Raw genomic sequence first — 16393 nt, 5'->3', positions numbered from 1 at the left:
GGGCTCGGCACACACAAGGTGCACTAGTGTGTAGCCCATTGCGTGCACTGACCCCTGATTTAATAATATCCGTGCGGCTGCTCGCGCATGTTATAAAATCGGGCGTACATTTGTGCACGCTGGATTGCGCGCACAAATGAACACCCATGCTTATGTTATAAAATCTGCCCCAAAATGTACAATACAGTACAAAATGAGATGAAAGACTAGTTTGAAAAGCAAACTAAGCACTTGTTTATTATTATTAAAAAAAAAAAAATGCATTTTGGGTGAATCTGAAACAAAACATTAGAAATAAATATGAGGATGCAATGATACGTTTATAATTTAGGACTGATACAAGAAGGGAATTATTCTATCAATGCCATTTGTTTTGAGTGATTTAAACATTAGATTTTACATTTAACTTTTAGAAACCAATGTGTTTCTCGAAAAACAGCAAATTGCCATTTTGAAACAAATAGTATTATTCTGACGAAATCAATATTTTAAAGGCACATCAATACCAACGATTGATAAACCTGCTTTTAGCTAACATTCCAAAGGAAAGGGATGGCTTATGAGTTCACTGTATGTGCTTGTGTTCGTGCATGTCAGTGTCTGTGTTTATCTCCTAATAACTTTTTCTTCTTGGTATCCTTTCCACACCAAATTATCAGCACATGTCAGGGGTGACCCGAAGACTCTGAAAGAGGTGTGGGTTTCTTTTTATTCATGCATACGCGTGGGCCAGGGGACCATGCACGCGGGTGTCTCTGTCCAGGAAGGTGAACTTTTATTTTTTCTGGGTGGAACAAAGGCAGAAACACAAACTTACTTCTTTGTTTAGAAATTGGTTTTCTTTTTGTGTCCAATTGGAAAACTCAATGATATGTTAATTGCAGATACATAAACTGAAAAGAAATTTGCCAGAGTTATGCGGTCAGTGTATGTTGCCTATCTCCTGATTTTTTGTGAATATTGCTTTTGATCTTCTTTCCTGCCATTCACAAATACAGGGGTTACTTTTTTTTTTTTTTAAAGATGATTAACCAAAAGAAAAAAGGAAGTAGGAGCAGACATGTTCCTTGAGAAATGATTTGGAGTCATCGTTTATAAACTATAGCTTACACAATGGGGTAGATTTTAAAAGCCCTACGCACCGGGCCTATTTTCAAAAGGCCCGGCGGCACGCGTAAAGCCACGGGGCGAGTGTATGTCCCGGGGCTTGAAAAAAGGGGTGGGGAATGGGCGGTCTGGGGGTAGGGCAGGGGGATGCTAGAGGCCTCCGTATGGGCCGTTGGGGCCGGGGGATTGCGCGCCGGCCGAGTGCCGGCGCGCACAACCTACACCTGCCCAGAGGCAGGCACAGTTTATAAAATAAAGGTTAGGGGGGTTAGGTAGTGCTGGGGGGCAGGTTAGGTAGGGGAAGGGAGGAGAGGGGAAGGTTGGGGGCGAAAGGAAAGTTCCCTCCGAGGCCGCTCCGATATCAGAGCAGCCTTGGAGGGAACGGGGAAAGCCAGCAGGGCTCCCCAAGGGCTCGGCACACGCAAGGTGCCACTATTCTGCACCCCTTGCAAGTGCCGACCCCGGATTTTATAACATGCAAGCGGCTGCACGCGCATGTTATAAAATTGGGCGTACAATTGTGCACGCCAGGTTGCTCGCACAAATGTACACCCGCGCGTAGGTATTAAAATCCGGCCCAAGGTCTGATTTACTAAGGCTTTTCTCCCATTCTGTGGCTATGGGAAAAATGCTTAGTAAATGAACCCCATAGTGGTACAGATGTGTTAATAATATATTTCTTTTGGACATAATATCCAAGAGTAGCAAGATAATTTTCTAGAATTGCAGTCAATGTATGACTTTCCCTACTGTGTGCTATCATGGTGGTCACATTCCTGGATCAAAGAACAGTGAAACTGGTCCAGGGCTTCTGGGCACAATTTGTGTGTGTGTGTAGGGGGAGGGGGGTGGTGACCTATTTGATATGGATCACAGTGGAAGCAATTTACCTGCTCTTGAGCCACTGTGAATCCCTACGTGGAGAAAATTCCCAGTTGCATGATTCAACGCTAGGACCAGCTCACACTACAGCATGAAGTATGATCCTCAAAGAACTTTGAGCAATGGTATTTGCATTGCAAGATTTCAGAACATACAGAGCCATTCTTTAATCTGGAATGTGCCGCTTTCGCGGTGGTATTATTAGGGGAAGGGGAGGAGGGTGGGCGGGGTTTGGGCAGAGTTATCTCCCGGCAGCGCTGCAGGCGATAATAGGGATGTGCAGGCAAAAAGTTTTCGTTGCGTACGTGATCCGTATTCGTGGGGGGTCAATTCCGTTTCATGCGGAAGTATGAAGAATTCAATAAGTTGTCGATCTGTAAATACGTTACTACTAAATTAACTACAACCCCCACCCTCCTGACCCCCCCAAGACTTACCAAAACTCCCTGGTGGTCCAGCGGTGGGGTCCGGGATCTCACTCAGACCCTCGGTGCTAGTTTCATCATGGCGCCGATAGCCTTTGTCACAGGGGCTACCGGTGCCATTGGTCAGCCCCTGTCACATGGCCATCGGCGCCATCTTGTGCTCCTACCATGTGACAGGGGCTGACCAATGGCACCGATAGCCCCTGTGACATAGTATGGGCAAAGGCTATCGGCACCATTTTGAGTCCTAGCGTCAGACGACAGGTCACTCCGGGACCCCCGTTGGACCCACAGGGACTTTTGGCCAGCTTGGGGGGGCCTCCTGACCCCCACAAGACTTGCCAAAAGTCCAGCGGGGGTCTGGGAGTGACCTCCTTGCACGCTGGCCATCCGATCCCAATACTCAAAATGGCGCCGATCGCCTTTGCCCTCACTATGATGGCGATCGGCGCCATTTTGAGACTCAAAATCGCCGTCCCGCCAATATGCCTGGCGCGATCTCCTGCACTCGGGCTGTCGGCTGCCGGTATTCAAAATGGCGCCGATAATGTTTGCCCTTACTATGTCACAGGGGCTACCGGTGCCAATGGTCGGCAATGCCTCATAGAATGCTACTTTACCTATTAGGCCTCAACTACCCCTTCCCCTTCTATGGAAGGGAGGCCAGCTGCTCTCCTCTCTGTCATCTTTCTTTCAGTCACTGCTCTTCTGTCTGGCTCAGTGTGTAACATAAAACACGTATGCCTACTTAGGCTTCATCTCCACAATGGAGCAGTACACTGTACCTGAAAGATTGTAGTCAAATTTAAAGATAACACCAAATACTTGTGGCTGGCTTAATGTTTTCTGACTGATAGTGAGTCTAAAAGATGCATTGTCCCAAGAGAGTTTGTGTAGGACTGCCAACATAGTGTACATAGCTTGGCCTAGCTTGCCACGTTTTGCTTGGCGGGCTTCCCCTACGACCCAGTGCTAGTCCTCACTAGAGATGTGCATTTGTTTATCACGAATTAGGCAATCTCAACAAAATAAGGCCTACTTCAGGTTGGTAAAGACGTCTATCACTTCTGCAGACCACGCTCTAGTATTGGCTCCTTTCCTAGTGAGTGCCATAAGTGTGGTGACCAATTGAAAGTAATGAGGGATGAAATGTTTATGGAAGATAGCAAACCCCAGAAATTGTTTGATAAGATATAAGCCTGAGGGCTGGGGCCAGTCCCGGATGCAGGCTACCTTCTCTGGCCTCTATTGTGAAGCCTGTACTGGAGATAATGTATCCCAGGAGGTAAGAGACTCTTCTTCAAATATACATTTATCCAGTTTTGCGTAGAGTTATGGGCACGCAGGTGTTGGAGGACTTGTCGAAACATTGCGACAATGAGGACTGAAGGTCCTTTGAGAAGACAACAACGTCATCGAAATAGACCACTACACTGGTCAATAGTGGGTTCTGAAAGATTTCATTCATCATATGTTGGAATATCGCAGGGGCATTATATAATTCAAATGGCATCATCCAATACTTGTAATGGCCGTCCCGGGTATTAAAAGCGGTTTTCCACTTGTCTCCAGTTTTAATCTGAACCAGGTTGTATGTCTCCCGGAGGGATAACTTGGTAAAAATTTGGGCTTCCTGCAGATGGTCCAACAGATGGTCCAAGATGAGGGGCAAGGGGTACTGGTCTTCCTTGGTTATGGCATTAAGCCCCCAGTAATCGATGCAGGGCCAAATGTACCTTCTTTCTTAGCCACAAAGAAGAAGCCGGCCCCTGCAGGCGACATTGAAGCCCGATTGAATCCCCTTTCCAAGTTCTCCAGAATATATTTTGCCATGGCCTCGGTCTCGGGAAGGGATAAGGCATACATCCTTCCCCAAGGTGAAGTAGTTCCGGGAATTAAATTGATGGCGCAGTCGAATGGACGATGTTCTGGCAGGAATTCTGCGTTCTCCTTGGAGAAGATGTCAGTGTAGCTAGCATACTGTGGAGGCAAATCCAGGGAGGCTGCAGCAAGAAGCATCGAGGGAGAATGCCTAATAGGAAGAAGGCACTTTTGGTGACGATGGAAACCCCATTTGGCCAGTAGGAGAGTCTCCCAGTTGATAACGGGGAGTGCCCCTGTAGCCATGGTAACTTGAGGACGATTAGATGAATGGCCCTATCAATTACGTGAAAAGTTATCCCTTCAAGATGCCGGTCCGGAGGCACACAGAGAAGAGTGATCCTGGTGATTTGCCCTGGGAGAGGGTCCCCCGAGATCAAGGAGATCACCAGTGGAGTGTTCCATAGTAAAGTGGGCAGGTTTAAATGGTCACTCAGGTTCTTCATAATAAGGTTTCCTCCTGCACCTGAGTCTAGAAGGGCCAGGGTTGAGAACTCTTGCTGATTCGTCAGAAGGGCCTCTGGGAGCAAGAGTTGGGAAGCAGGATTCGTGAAGGCTAGATCCACCTCCCCAGTTGGTTCTAGGCCTGGAAGTTTCCCGGCTTCTTGGGACATTGGGCCAGGAAGTGCCCCTTCCCTGCACAGTACAGGCACAGGCCCATGGTATGGCGATGCTGCCTTTCTTCAGGCATCAGAGGGCTTTGCCCCAGCTGCATAGGTTCCTCCTGCCATGTTGTTACAGATGCCGGAGGTGGTGACACCAGTGATCTGGAAAAAGATGCTGCCAAAGAGACGGGTCTGCGGAGTACCCGCAACTCCTAGGTACATTGCTGGAGATGACAATCTTCCCTGCCAGCTAGGTTGATAAGAGCATCCAGGGATTCTGTGAGTTCCTGGGCTGCTAGCTCATCCTTCATGCGCGAGGGAAGACTCTCCAGGAAAATACTTCTCAGGCTGTCTTCCTGCCAATTCAGATCGGTGGCCATGGTGCGAAATTCTATAGCCTAGTCCGACAATGGCCACGCTCCTTGACAGAGGTGTAGAATATCGGAGCCGGTGGTGGCCAGTCGACCAGGCTCATCGAAAGTCTGCTTGAACACCGGGACAAAGCATTGTAGGTCCTGGAGGAGTGGGTCCTCTCGCTCCCATAGAGGGGATGCCCAGGCCATCGCCTTGCCATCGAGGAGGGAGAAGATAAAGGTGGTCTTCACGAAGTCTGAGGAGAACTATGCAGATTGTAGCATGAAGTGCATGAAATACTGGTTGAGAAATCCTTGGCACTGCTTTGGGTCACCAGCATACCAGGGAGGAGCCGGTAATCAGAGGGAGGATACTGCAGGTGCCGCTGAAGCTGGAGGCATATCAGTGGTTGTGGAGGAGTCTAGGTGGGCATTCAAGCATTATAAGAAGGCAGCCAGAGTTTCAAAAAACTGCTGCTGCTGAATCTTCAAAGCTAGGCCTGGAATAGCCTGGAGGCCCAAAAGTTCCACCGGGTCCATGGCCTCAGGAAACTGTTGCGTGGAGTTGAACCCTTGGGCCAAGACGAGGTTGGTACCATCTGCAGAAGAAGATTTCCCTGCAGGTCCTTGTCTGCAGGCGGTACAGGTGATATGGAGACCCAGTAGGACCTTCACCAATACCAGCTCTCATTCCCCGCAGGTTGAGCCGTTGGGTATCGGGGCCAGCTGGACGTAGGCACAGCTCTCCAATCAACGAATCCAAGGGCGATGGTGAGTAAGCGGGATCTCAAGGCCAGGCAGAAGATCAGGACAGGCAGGAAACAGACAAATCTGGAAGGAGGCCAGAAGTGAGGGCAGGTGGCGAAGAGAGCAGAGCATAGGAGGCAGGCGGCAGACAATCTGAAGTCAGAGGAACGAACCAGTTTCAAGCCAGAGAATCAGTCCGAGGGACGGGAACATGGAGACAGGAACTGGGGCACAGAAGCAGGGATGGAAGCGGGGTCACAGAGCCAGAAACAGAAGCAGGAACACCGAGGCAGGGTTAGGAACGCAGAGGCAGCATCAGGAACGCAGAGTAACTTGCCACTCAAAGAGCTCGACCTGTTGCTGAGTCAAGGATTGGGCAGCAGGTATGTCTTAAGTAATGTTTAGAGCCGAGGTCAACATCCAGGGCCGCAGGAAGCTTTCCCGCCGCGGCCCCTTTAAATCTAGCTGTGAGTCGCGCGTGCCTAGCAGTGGCAGAAGCCGACAGCGCAGTGGCAGCAGGGTTGGCTCCCTGCCACTCTGGACGGAAGCGATAGCCTGACTTACCTTCTGTCTGTAGCTTTCTAGTGCAATATTGTATCTGGATAAATCATCATCTTCATGGGACTTTACACCACTGGCACTCCAAACTTCGCTGAGCAGTTTTCTGCAATTTCAAATCATTTGTGAGCCATGGTGGACAATGATCTTTCTTTAAAATAATTTCTCTTAATGGTACAATCTCATCAACACAGTTTCCTAAGGATTAACATCTGAGGTAATACCAGAAAGGCTAATTTAGGAAGCCATTGTAAGCAAAGCAAGTCTGGGACAAAAAAAATAACTTTTTACAATTTGTCTCTTGCCTAAAGAATGGTTTTAAACAAAGTCTGCAATCACAATAAAAAATGCCAATAAAAAGTGATCAGAGCAAGGAATTTCAGAATAGGAAATTCCTGAAAAATTATTTTTGTAGAATTTACTTAAAAAAAAAAAAAATCCAAAGTGTGACCATAATGATGCATAGGCTGAGAGCTAACTTGTTCCCATCCTAAAACATTCATTCAATTAAAAAAATCTTTGCAAACTAAAGAAAGGAAATAATGTCCATATATAAATTAAAATCTTCTAAAACTATTATGCAGTTCAGTGCTAACATAATCTCTGACCACTCTTAAATCAGGGGAGAGTAGTTGGTTTCTAATAGCCCAAAGGGACAATAAAACAAGCAAATAACCCATTTACCCCAAATACCCCAATGCTACATACAGTTCATTTAACTGAAGTAGAATAGCTAAAGTGAGAGATTGCTTAAATAGAACCAGAAGACCTCCTACACATTTTACCATACTGATTCTAGACAAAAAATTATGGGGCTCATTTATCAAACTGCTATATGACATTTTCGCTTGTGTTAAGGCATTTTTGCATGCAAAAAATGCCTTTAACGCATGCAAAAACACCTTTAATGCATGCAAAAACACCATAACGCATAGTGCGATGCAAATTAGAAAAAGGGGGGGAGTTTGGGGCAGGTTTTGTGGCCAAGTGGGCTGACTTCATAATTTGCAAAGCCGTATCGCACGGCTTTAATGCATATTTTAACTAGACCTTTTTCATTTGCGTAAAGCCGTGCGATAGGGCTTTATCGCGCCATTCAAAGTGAGACGTATGAACAGAACAGTGCTCTCTTGTGAAGATTTGATGACCTTCAGAGTGAGGAAACTCACACAAAAGATGAGATTTGTGCAATGTTCTCTCAATCTAGCTTGATGTTACCCAGGTAGAGAGTCCATCAAGCTAGGTTGAGAGAACATTGCACAAATCTCATCTTTGTATGAGTTTCCTCACTCCGAAGTCATGAAGTCTTCACAAGAGAGCACTATTCTGTTCGTATGTCTCACTTTGAATGTCAAAGTGGCCCATAACCCCCTACACTAATATCTAAACCTCACCTCGAGTGACTAGGTAGGCCTCATATAGAGGTATAAATACCTACCTAGTATGAGGGCATTATGGCTAGGTTCTCTCTCTCTCTCTCTCTCTCTCTCTCTCTCTCTCTCTCTCATAAACTGCTATTACCATAAACCATGCCCTTTTTGCTATCGTAGGCGATATTTAGTGCATTTTGATAAATCCAGATCTATAATTGTTAGGGCAAAGCTGAGATAAAAGTGCATGATCAGTGTCGAATAGCTATGATTCAGTGATACATAGAACATCAGGAAGTTAATCAATTAGAAGATCATGACAGAACCCTACTCAAGACCTAATCAAGCAAGCATTAATAATAGAGATGTGAATCGTGTCCTCGATCGTCTTAACGATCGATTTCGGCTGGGAGGGGGAGGGAATCGTATTGTTGCCGTTTGGGTGTGTAAAGTATCGTGAAAATCGTGAAAATCGTGAGCCGGCACACTAAAACCCCCTAAAACCCACCCCCGACCCTATAAATTAAATCCCCCACCCTCCCGAACCCCCCCCCCCCAAATGCTTTAAATTACCTGGGGATCCAGCGGCGGTCCAGAACGGCGGCGGTCTTATTTCTTGCTCTACTTAATTTTTTCCCTAATATATTTCATTAGCTTAGCTCCAGCTGAGTTTGCCCAAAGGTGGCTAACTGCACTGTTTGTGTAAGACAGGTTTATCCAACTCCCGTGTCCTGCTTCTCTTAAGGAAATCAAAGCTGCATCTGTGCTTTAAATTACCTGGGGATCCAGCGACGGTCCGGAACGGCGGCAGTCCAGAACAGCCTCCTGCAATTGAATCGTGTTGTCTTCAGCGGGGGTTCCAGACCGCCGCTGAACGACCTCCTGCAGTCGATCTCCTGCCGGCGCCATTTTCCGTACGGAAAACGATTCGCGGCAGGAAATCGCACCCGGACCCCCGCTGGACCCCCAGGAACTTTTGGCCAGCTTGGGGGGGCCTCCTGACCCCCACAAGACTTGCCAAAAGTCCAGCGGGGGTCTGGAACGACCTCCTGCAGTCGAATCGTGTTGGTCTATGGCCGCCGCCATTTTGGGCCACCATTTTGGAAAATGGCGCCGGCTGAAGACAACACGATTCAATTGAGGGGGCCATTCTGGACCGCCGCCGTTCCGGACCGTCGCTGGATCCCCAGGTAATTTAAAGCATTTGGGGGGGGGGGGGGTTCGGGAGGGTGGGGGATTTAATTTAAAGGGTCGGGTGGGTTTTAGGGGGTTTTAGTGTGCCGGTTTTCCTGCCCTCCCCCTTCCCCCGATTTACGATTTTTTGACGATAAATCGGGGGAATTGGTATTGTATCGTGGCCCTAACGATTTTTGACGATTTAAAATATATCGGACGATATTTTAAATCGTCAAAAAATGATTCACATCCCTAATTAATAAGAAAAATCAACAGATTAGAATTATCACCCTTGATAATAGGTTTAAAAATCATTGGTGTCATGAACACTTTGCCAGAATCAGATCATGTCGAGGAATAGTAGAATTCATGAAGTTCAAAATGCTTTAGTACATCACTCTAAAGCATAAAGAAGCATTCAGTCATTGAAATGGCTCATCTAATGATAGCGATGTAATAATTTGTACACTGAAATTCTTTGAACGCACACTCTAAAAACATTTTTAATTCTCAATGCAGTAAGCTAAGGCATGCTAAAGCATTGTGAGTTTAAACAAGTGCACTGATCCAATAAGTGAGTAGAAAAAACTGGAAGGTGAGCATAAAAACATGACTTACGCACATAAATCATGTTTTCTGCGCAGAAATCATTTTCTGTGCATAGAAAATGATTTATGCATACAAAAAATGTTTTCTGCACATAATCCTGAGTAACTGGAGCTAGGAACTCAGCTTTGGGCTCCTAACTTTGTTGTACACTTAATTTAAATAATATTTATGTGCATAAAAATGCTTTCAGTGCACAAAAACATTTTTGAGCACATAAACCATGTTTTATGCATAGAAAACATGCTCTGTGTGCATAGATCCTGACTACAGGTCCCTGTACCAGAAGTCCATCTTCCACCTGTAGACTAACTAGGAGTTAAGTTTCCAGCGCAAGGAAAACACGAGATATCCCAGTGCATCTCTCTCTGCATTGGTAATAGCTAATGCCTTCATTAGCATGAAATTTGCATGAGAAGGCTCTAACCTGTACACACATTGTTGTGCGCAAAACTCCTTGCTGCATCAGCAGTAAAGTTTGCATGCAGAAAATGAATGCAACTGCAGGTTAAAATGTGCTGCTCTGCTGAGTGCACCTTATTACATCGTCCCCTGACTTCTGAGTGACCTGTCTCTGATTTCCTTACAGCTGGACTGTTTCACTGTAATCCATGGGGAACTTTTTCTTTAAATGAAAGAAGGTGTTTTATTATAAATCACCTATAATTGAAAAACTTGTAGGTGTTTTATAATAAGACAAGCTGAGGTTGGTGCTTTTATTGCCCAAAGGTTTTTTGCTTGCACATTTGTTACATAACCTTTCATCTCATAGTTCTCTTGGTAAACTTACATGCAATGACTTCAATAGGTATGTGAACAGCCCTCCACTACAAATGTTGCTTGCTCAGTAACAACTGAAAAAGAGATGGAAAAAGTTTGCAAAGACTTTTCTAACCATCAAATGTCCTGCGCTCGGTTACTTTGTCAAGCTTGGGTGGAAGCCGTTAGATAATTTCAATTCTGCATTCCTGTTGGTAGCTTTCATCTTCCACATTTCTTTGCTTCTCTGCTTTGTTGAAAACCACTAATGGATAAAAAAGAAGGATGATCACAACTTTCATCTTCTTCTTTGTTTTCTTCTCAGAGTCTGCTCTTGCTGGTTTCGATGATCTTGAGAGTATGTACAGCAGCGTCCAGCAGAGTGTTAATGAAACCCTCAGACGGCGCAGGCATGCAGGAGACAATGACTACAACATTGAGGTGCTTCTAGGTGTAGACGACTCGGTGGTGCGCTTCCATGGCAAAGAACATGTCCAAAACTACCTCCTCACACTTATGAATATTGTGAGTACTTGTTATTTTTCTTGTAGCTTAAGATGCTGTCAAATTGCATTTGATAACCAAGTAAAAAAGATCTTTGGTATAGATGTATAGTTCGCTCACTGAATAACTACAGATGTCTATAGTTGGCTATAGGGCAGTCTCTAAGTATCCAGTGAGGCCAATGAAGTAACTGGGGCTTTCTATGACTGTCCTGGGAATATAGGGCTCCATTCACCCAATTTGTGGCTTACTAAAATTTCCACTAGAGAGAGATTCAGCATGGTTGGGGGATAAAAGTAAAACTGTAATGTAAAAATATATGTGTGTGTGTGTGTATGTGTGTGTGTGTGTGTGTATGTATGTGTATATATATATATATATATATCTACACAGCTCAAAGCATGTGTGTATTCGGACATCCCCAATAAATCTCTTTTATATGAGCTCTTAAGTTAGTGACTGCTCAGAATCACTTAGTACATCATTAGCTTCATTAAAATAAGCATGACCCTCATTGTCCATCTTTATATATGCTGTTATGCTATCATTATCCTGATGCTGCACACATCTGGAAGCAGCTCATTTATTAAATATGCCCCAAAGTACTTGCATGGACCTATTCTATAAGAAGCAATGTGGATATAGATTTCTATTCTTATTTTAGTTTTCCCCCATGTTTCCGGTGGAAAAAAATTAAGGGGGAAAGTTTCCAGCTGTCCAGTCTGGGGGAAAAGTGCACAGAGCAATTTTCTACTCCTGCAACTCTGCATCAAGTTTCATAGAGGAAGTACACAGTTACTTTCCCTTTGAAACTTTACCACGGATAAAAAGTACCCACAGACCTATGCAGCTGTTTTTCGTGCAGTAAAATTTGTAAGGAAAATAATATGCTTAGGCATGAATTTACATTGAGCCTGATATTCAGCAGTGCAGAAAGCAGACACATTATCCTGCTAAAGTTGGTCAGATAACTCGTCCAGGGTATTCAGGGAAGCTTTTCTCATTAGACGTGCTACATTTGGATAACTAGGTAAAGTCTTGGTTATCCTGACAATCGTTTCCAGCTAACTTTGGGACCGCTCTCTGGCACAAATATCTGAATATCAGAGTAAGCCAAATGATGTATCCTATCCAGCGAACTCTGCCCCAGTATTCTGCCCAAAATAAGACAGTTTTTGTCCCCGGACTGTCTCCCATGTTATCTAGAACTACTAAGCTGGATAGCATGGCAGCGGTCAGAGCACAGGAATTATAAAAGCTTGCAGTTTATCTGGCCAAGCCCCAAACTTAGCCATGCATTGCAAACCATTTCAATTTTGACCCCAATATGCGTGCGTTATTTTCCACTCCTGCTCAGACAGTGCCGGCCTTTGGATAGGGCATGTTGGACGGTTGCCAGCAGTGCCGTGAGCTGAAGGGTGCCCTGGGAGCCACCAGCAGCGCCCGTTATGCTGGTCTGGAGCACCGAAGAAATGAAGAGCTGATAGGGAGTCTATTTTCACCCAGGGTACCATTTGCCCTAGATCTGGACCTATGCTCTTAACACCCCTCCCCCGGGAATGCCTCTCCTGAATGTGGTTAAAAGTGCATGCTGTGCAGCACCATGTGTGCCATTAGCCAGTCTGAAGCAGGGTGGTTTTCAGACAGTCAGCAGGTGGATTGCTGTTTACCCAGGTATACGGATTTGAAAATTTGCCACCGTTTGCCATAAGTAGAGTGAAGCTAGAAACAAGTGCTATACAGAGGTCATGGAAGGCCAGGACTTTGTTTATTAAATACATGTGATGAGATTATATCATGTCTCTGGATGCCTCTCCTTTTTGCACATAGCAAAAAAAAAATGTTGAAAAACTATTCCTCTGCAAAGCACAAACCTTTTTGAAGGGCTGAAGGTTCTGCATACCAGATGGTGACATGTAATCATTACCAGCTCTGAAACTATTAACAAATGAATCTTCTCTTCACCACTTACGTAAGCCGTACAGTATACACGTGGAGCATCCACATTTCAGCAAATCCTGAAGAGGAATGTCAGCATATTATCTGAAAGATACCCTCGATTTTCCATGAATCCTCTTACAGATTTTCAAGTAGGAACTTTCACTTTACTGTGAATAAATCGCCTATCCTCCTGTTATGAGTGAATACGCTTAGATATCTGCATCCCTTGTGGTTACAATGGCCATTTTTGACATAGTGTGGCATGAAGGCCATTCAGCAGATCTGGCTGTGAGTTACAGATGCCAAGAGCACGCTGACAAGATTTCCAGGTTCTCTCTCAGCTTGTCCTAGTTAAGCTATGTACAGTATAAGAAGAGGCAGAGCCAGACTTTCTATATACTGTGGGGTATTTGGCACTTTCTATCTCTGTTACTAGTAAGAGTTACCAGGAGTGTGCTATTTTTTTTTTAATAGGGTGCCAGTGAAAGAATGCCATTGCATGATTCCTGTTATACAATCACTCCTCATTTAACTTTCTTGCAATACATTTACATTCATTTTCAAACCACCTGTAGATTCCATGCATTTCAAGTTAGTTTCAAAACCATTCTGAAATTTAAAATCAGTCTGAAATCTTTTTCCAGACTTATTGAGTTGGACTGTTTCCATAGTAACATAGCTACTAACAGCAGTAAAAGACCGACTGGCATATTCAATCTGGCCAGATATTCCTGTTCAGTCTAGTAGGATATATCCCATCTGACAGCTGAAGTGTAGCTGCTGGTCAGAAATGTCTCCTAGGGGCCATCTATAAATGATGTCATACTATTTTGGCATGAAATCAACGCTCCCCCCCCCCCCCCATAACACTTCATCATAAATCTCTAAATTGCCTTCATCACATAAGTGGTAGCCCCCTCCCTCCCGCTGGAGCGTGACGTCATTTATGGACAGTTCCTTATGCAGGTCAATTTTTGTCATCAGCTTGCTTTCTACTCTACTATCTTGGGCAGATGGGCGTGCAAGATCCCCCACTTAGTTCACATTCTGAACCCCATCTTTCCCATGTATAACTACAAGTCTTTGTGATAATCAGCAAGGCTGATATTCAATGCTACTTATCCAGCTAAGTGGTGGTGGCTGAATATCTGGATAAGTAGTTAGTCGGATAGGTGGTGGGCAGGAAATGGGCATTTCAGGGAGGAGCTAATTATCTGGTTCACTTAACCAGATAAGTGCCGATATTTGGGCTTATCCAGTTAAGTTAAGTAGATACGTTAGATGTGCTCAACAGCAGGTCTAAAGTGGATAAGTCTTATCCAGCTAACTAGCAATTGCTTTGGGGATATTTCACCTTAGTTACTGACACTTGGCTGGCTGGTCCAGGAAAGTCCATCCACTGTCTTTTGATGGTAAAATCTTCTTGAATTGTCACAGCTATTTGCAGAAGAGAATTCTTCTCTTCCACTTATCACAACAGGACCCCTAAGGACAGAATCCAGCTCTTTACTGATCCTTCCTGACTCCCAGCTACAAAAAACCTCCAGTTCCTATTCACCAGTTCCTTTCAACTCCTCCCAGTGCCTCATAGAAGCACTCTATATGCCCCCCCCTGATTTGCCCATACCCTATGGGGGATGACCCCTCCTATCATTCACCATGATACTGACACTCCTTGAACCTCCCATCATGGAAAATTCTTCAGGGTGAATTATAGTGGAACCCAGCTAGCTTTACATGAAGTAACTTGATTTCTCTGCAACCAATAGACATTTTAGGAGTAACTTTTCCAGAGGGTACTGGCTATTTCTGAGAATTCTGATTTCTTAACCCTCAACATCCTTCGTATACTTCATGTGGCCCATTAGCCTTTTTTTTAAATATTGAAAAGGCAAATATACTGTTTAAAACAAATGTAAAGAAACACTAGGCTAAACCTTTACTAGTTAGGTGCCACAGTGGGGGTAAATTTTCAAAGGCATTCCCGCAGGTTAAACAGTGCTTTACCCAGGTAAATGGCCTGGCCTGTCTGATATATGCACGTATGTCCTTTTTACACGTTTAAATTTACCTGGACTGAATAGAGGTGCTCCCAGGGGCAGGGCTGGATTTTCAAAACTACACATTCCCTTGGAATTTTCTGTGTACAGATTAGCAGGCGTAATGGTGCATAGGTAGTTTAGATTGGATCCTTTTCAGAGAAAACAGAGTTAAAGAGGAGTGTACAGTAAATATCAGTTGTCAAGATACTGCAAAATTATTCTTTTGTTTTTATTAGTTTACTTTGACAGGAATAATTTCATAAAGTTAGTCCATATTAACCAACTCTCTCTCACCCTCCAACCCACCCTTCTCCCTCCCCGCACTCCCAAACTTTTTTCTCTTTTTTCCCTTTTCCACTCGCAACCTCAACCCACCCTTTTCCCTCACCCCCGCCACTCCTCCCATCTGACATAACATGTATATTCCAGCTGTATATATTCCATATATATATATTTCCATGTATATTTCCGCTGATTATAATCCATGTTTTTTGTATTATTAATTTATTGTTTTATGTTAATTTATAGTTTGTAATTTTGTTAACTTATTGTTCAATTACTTAATTCTGTCCTATCTTCCGACATCCATGTTTTTACTCTCCCTGTTTTAATGTAACTTCTCTTTTCCACTTATACGTTAATTGATTTTTCCCCTTGTTCTAATGTAAACCGGTACGATAAGACCTGGTCTTGAGTGTCGGTATAGTAAAAGAAGTTAAATAAATAAATAAATAAATAATAGCAAATTTTGGGGGGGATTTTTTTTTTTTTTTTAAGAATGGAAGTAGTGTATGTTATGTACTAGAAATGAAGTATACTGAGAGAAAGGAAAGTCTAGGAATAGGAAGTGATGGAGCGAAATGTCAGTCTAGATGACATTTTGATTATATTAGCTCATTCAGGAAGCTGTGCGTTTAGAAAAAAAAAGAAAAAAGTTATCTCCATATAGTAAGCAAATGGTACACTAATGCGGTGGGAGTTAAAACCACGCAAAACCAAGTTAAAATGTGCAGTCAGAATTTTGTATAGGCTGATAGCACATATTAACTCTGGTGGAAAAAAGGAGTCTCTCGGAGTCATGATTTATGTGCATAAAAATCCAAGCACTTTGCTACTGATGTAACCCCTGGTTGGGAAAACCCAGATAATGAACCCAAAGACACGCAATAAAAATTCAGAGCCTGTTTGCAAAAAGTTCCACATGTTCAATAAATCTGAGGCTCCAGATCTCCCTGTGGGGGGGAAGCTTAGCTTCAAGGCCCTTTTGCGTTGTTAAACAATTACACTGCCTGGAAGTCCCTTGTAAACAGCACTGATGATCTCCAACAGTCTACAGCAACAGTAAACAGAGGTTTACAAGTTAACTTTACTGATAGTTGATAAGATGGATAAAATGTTATTTACAACTCTTTGATGTTAAATACAATTGATTTACAA

General features: G+C 44.1%; 1 protein-coding gene across 1 annotated transcript in view; it reads left to right on the top strand.

The window, feature by feature from the left end:
- ADAMTS3 (ADAM metallopeptidase with thrombospondin type 1 motif 3) overlaps positions 1-16393 on the top strand; it is a 474821-nt gene that overhangs the window by 301132 nt on the left and 157296 nt on the right. Inside the window, exon 5 of the mRNA XM_029598748.1 lies at positions 10795-10994. Within this exon, the coding sequence (XP_029454608.1) occupies positions 10795-10994 (200 nt within the window). The remainder of the gene's footprint in view (positions 1-10794; positions 10995-16393) is intronic.

Source organism: Rhinatrema bivittatum, chromosome 1 (assembly GCF_901001135.1).
Source record: "Rhinatrema bivittatum chromosome 1, aRhiBiv1.1, whole genome shotgun sequence".
Taxonomy (NCBI): domain Eukaryota; kingdom Metazoa; phylum Chordata; class Amphibia; order Gymnophiona; family Rhinatrematidae; genus Rhinatrema; species Rhinatrema bivittatum.
The sequence above is the reverse complement of the archived record's forward strand: the minus strand, read 5'-3'. Positions and strand labels throughout refer to the sequence as shown.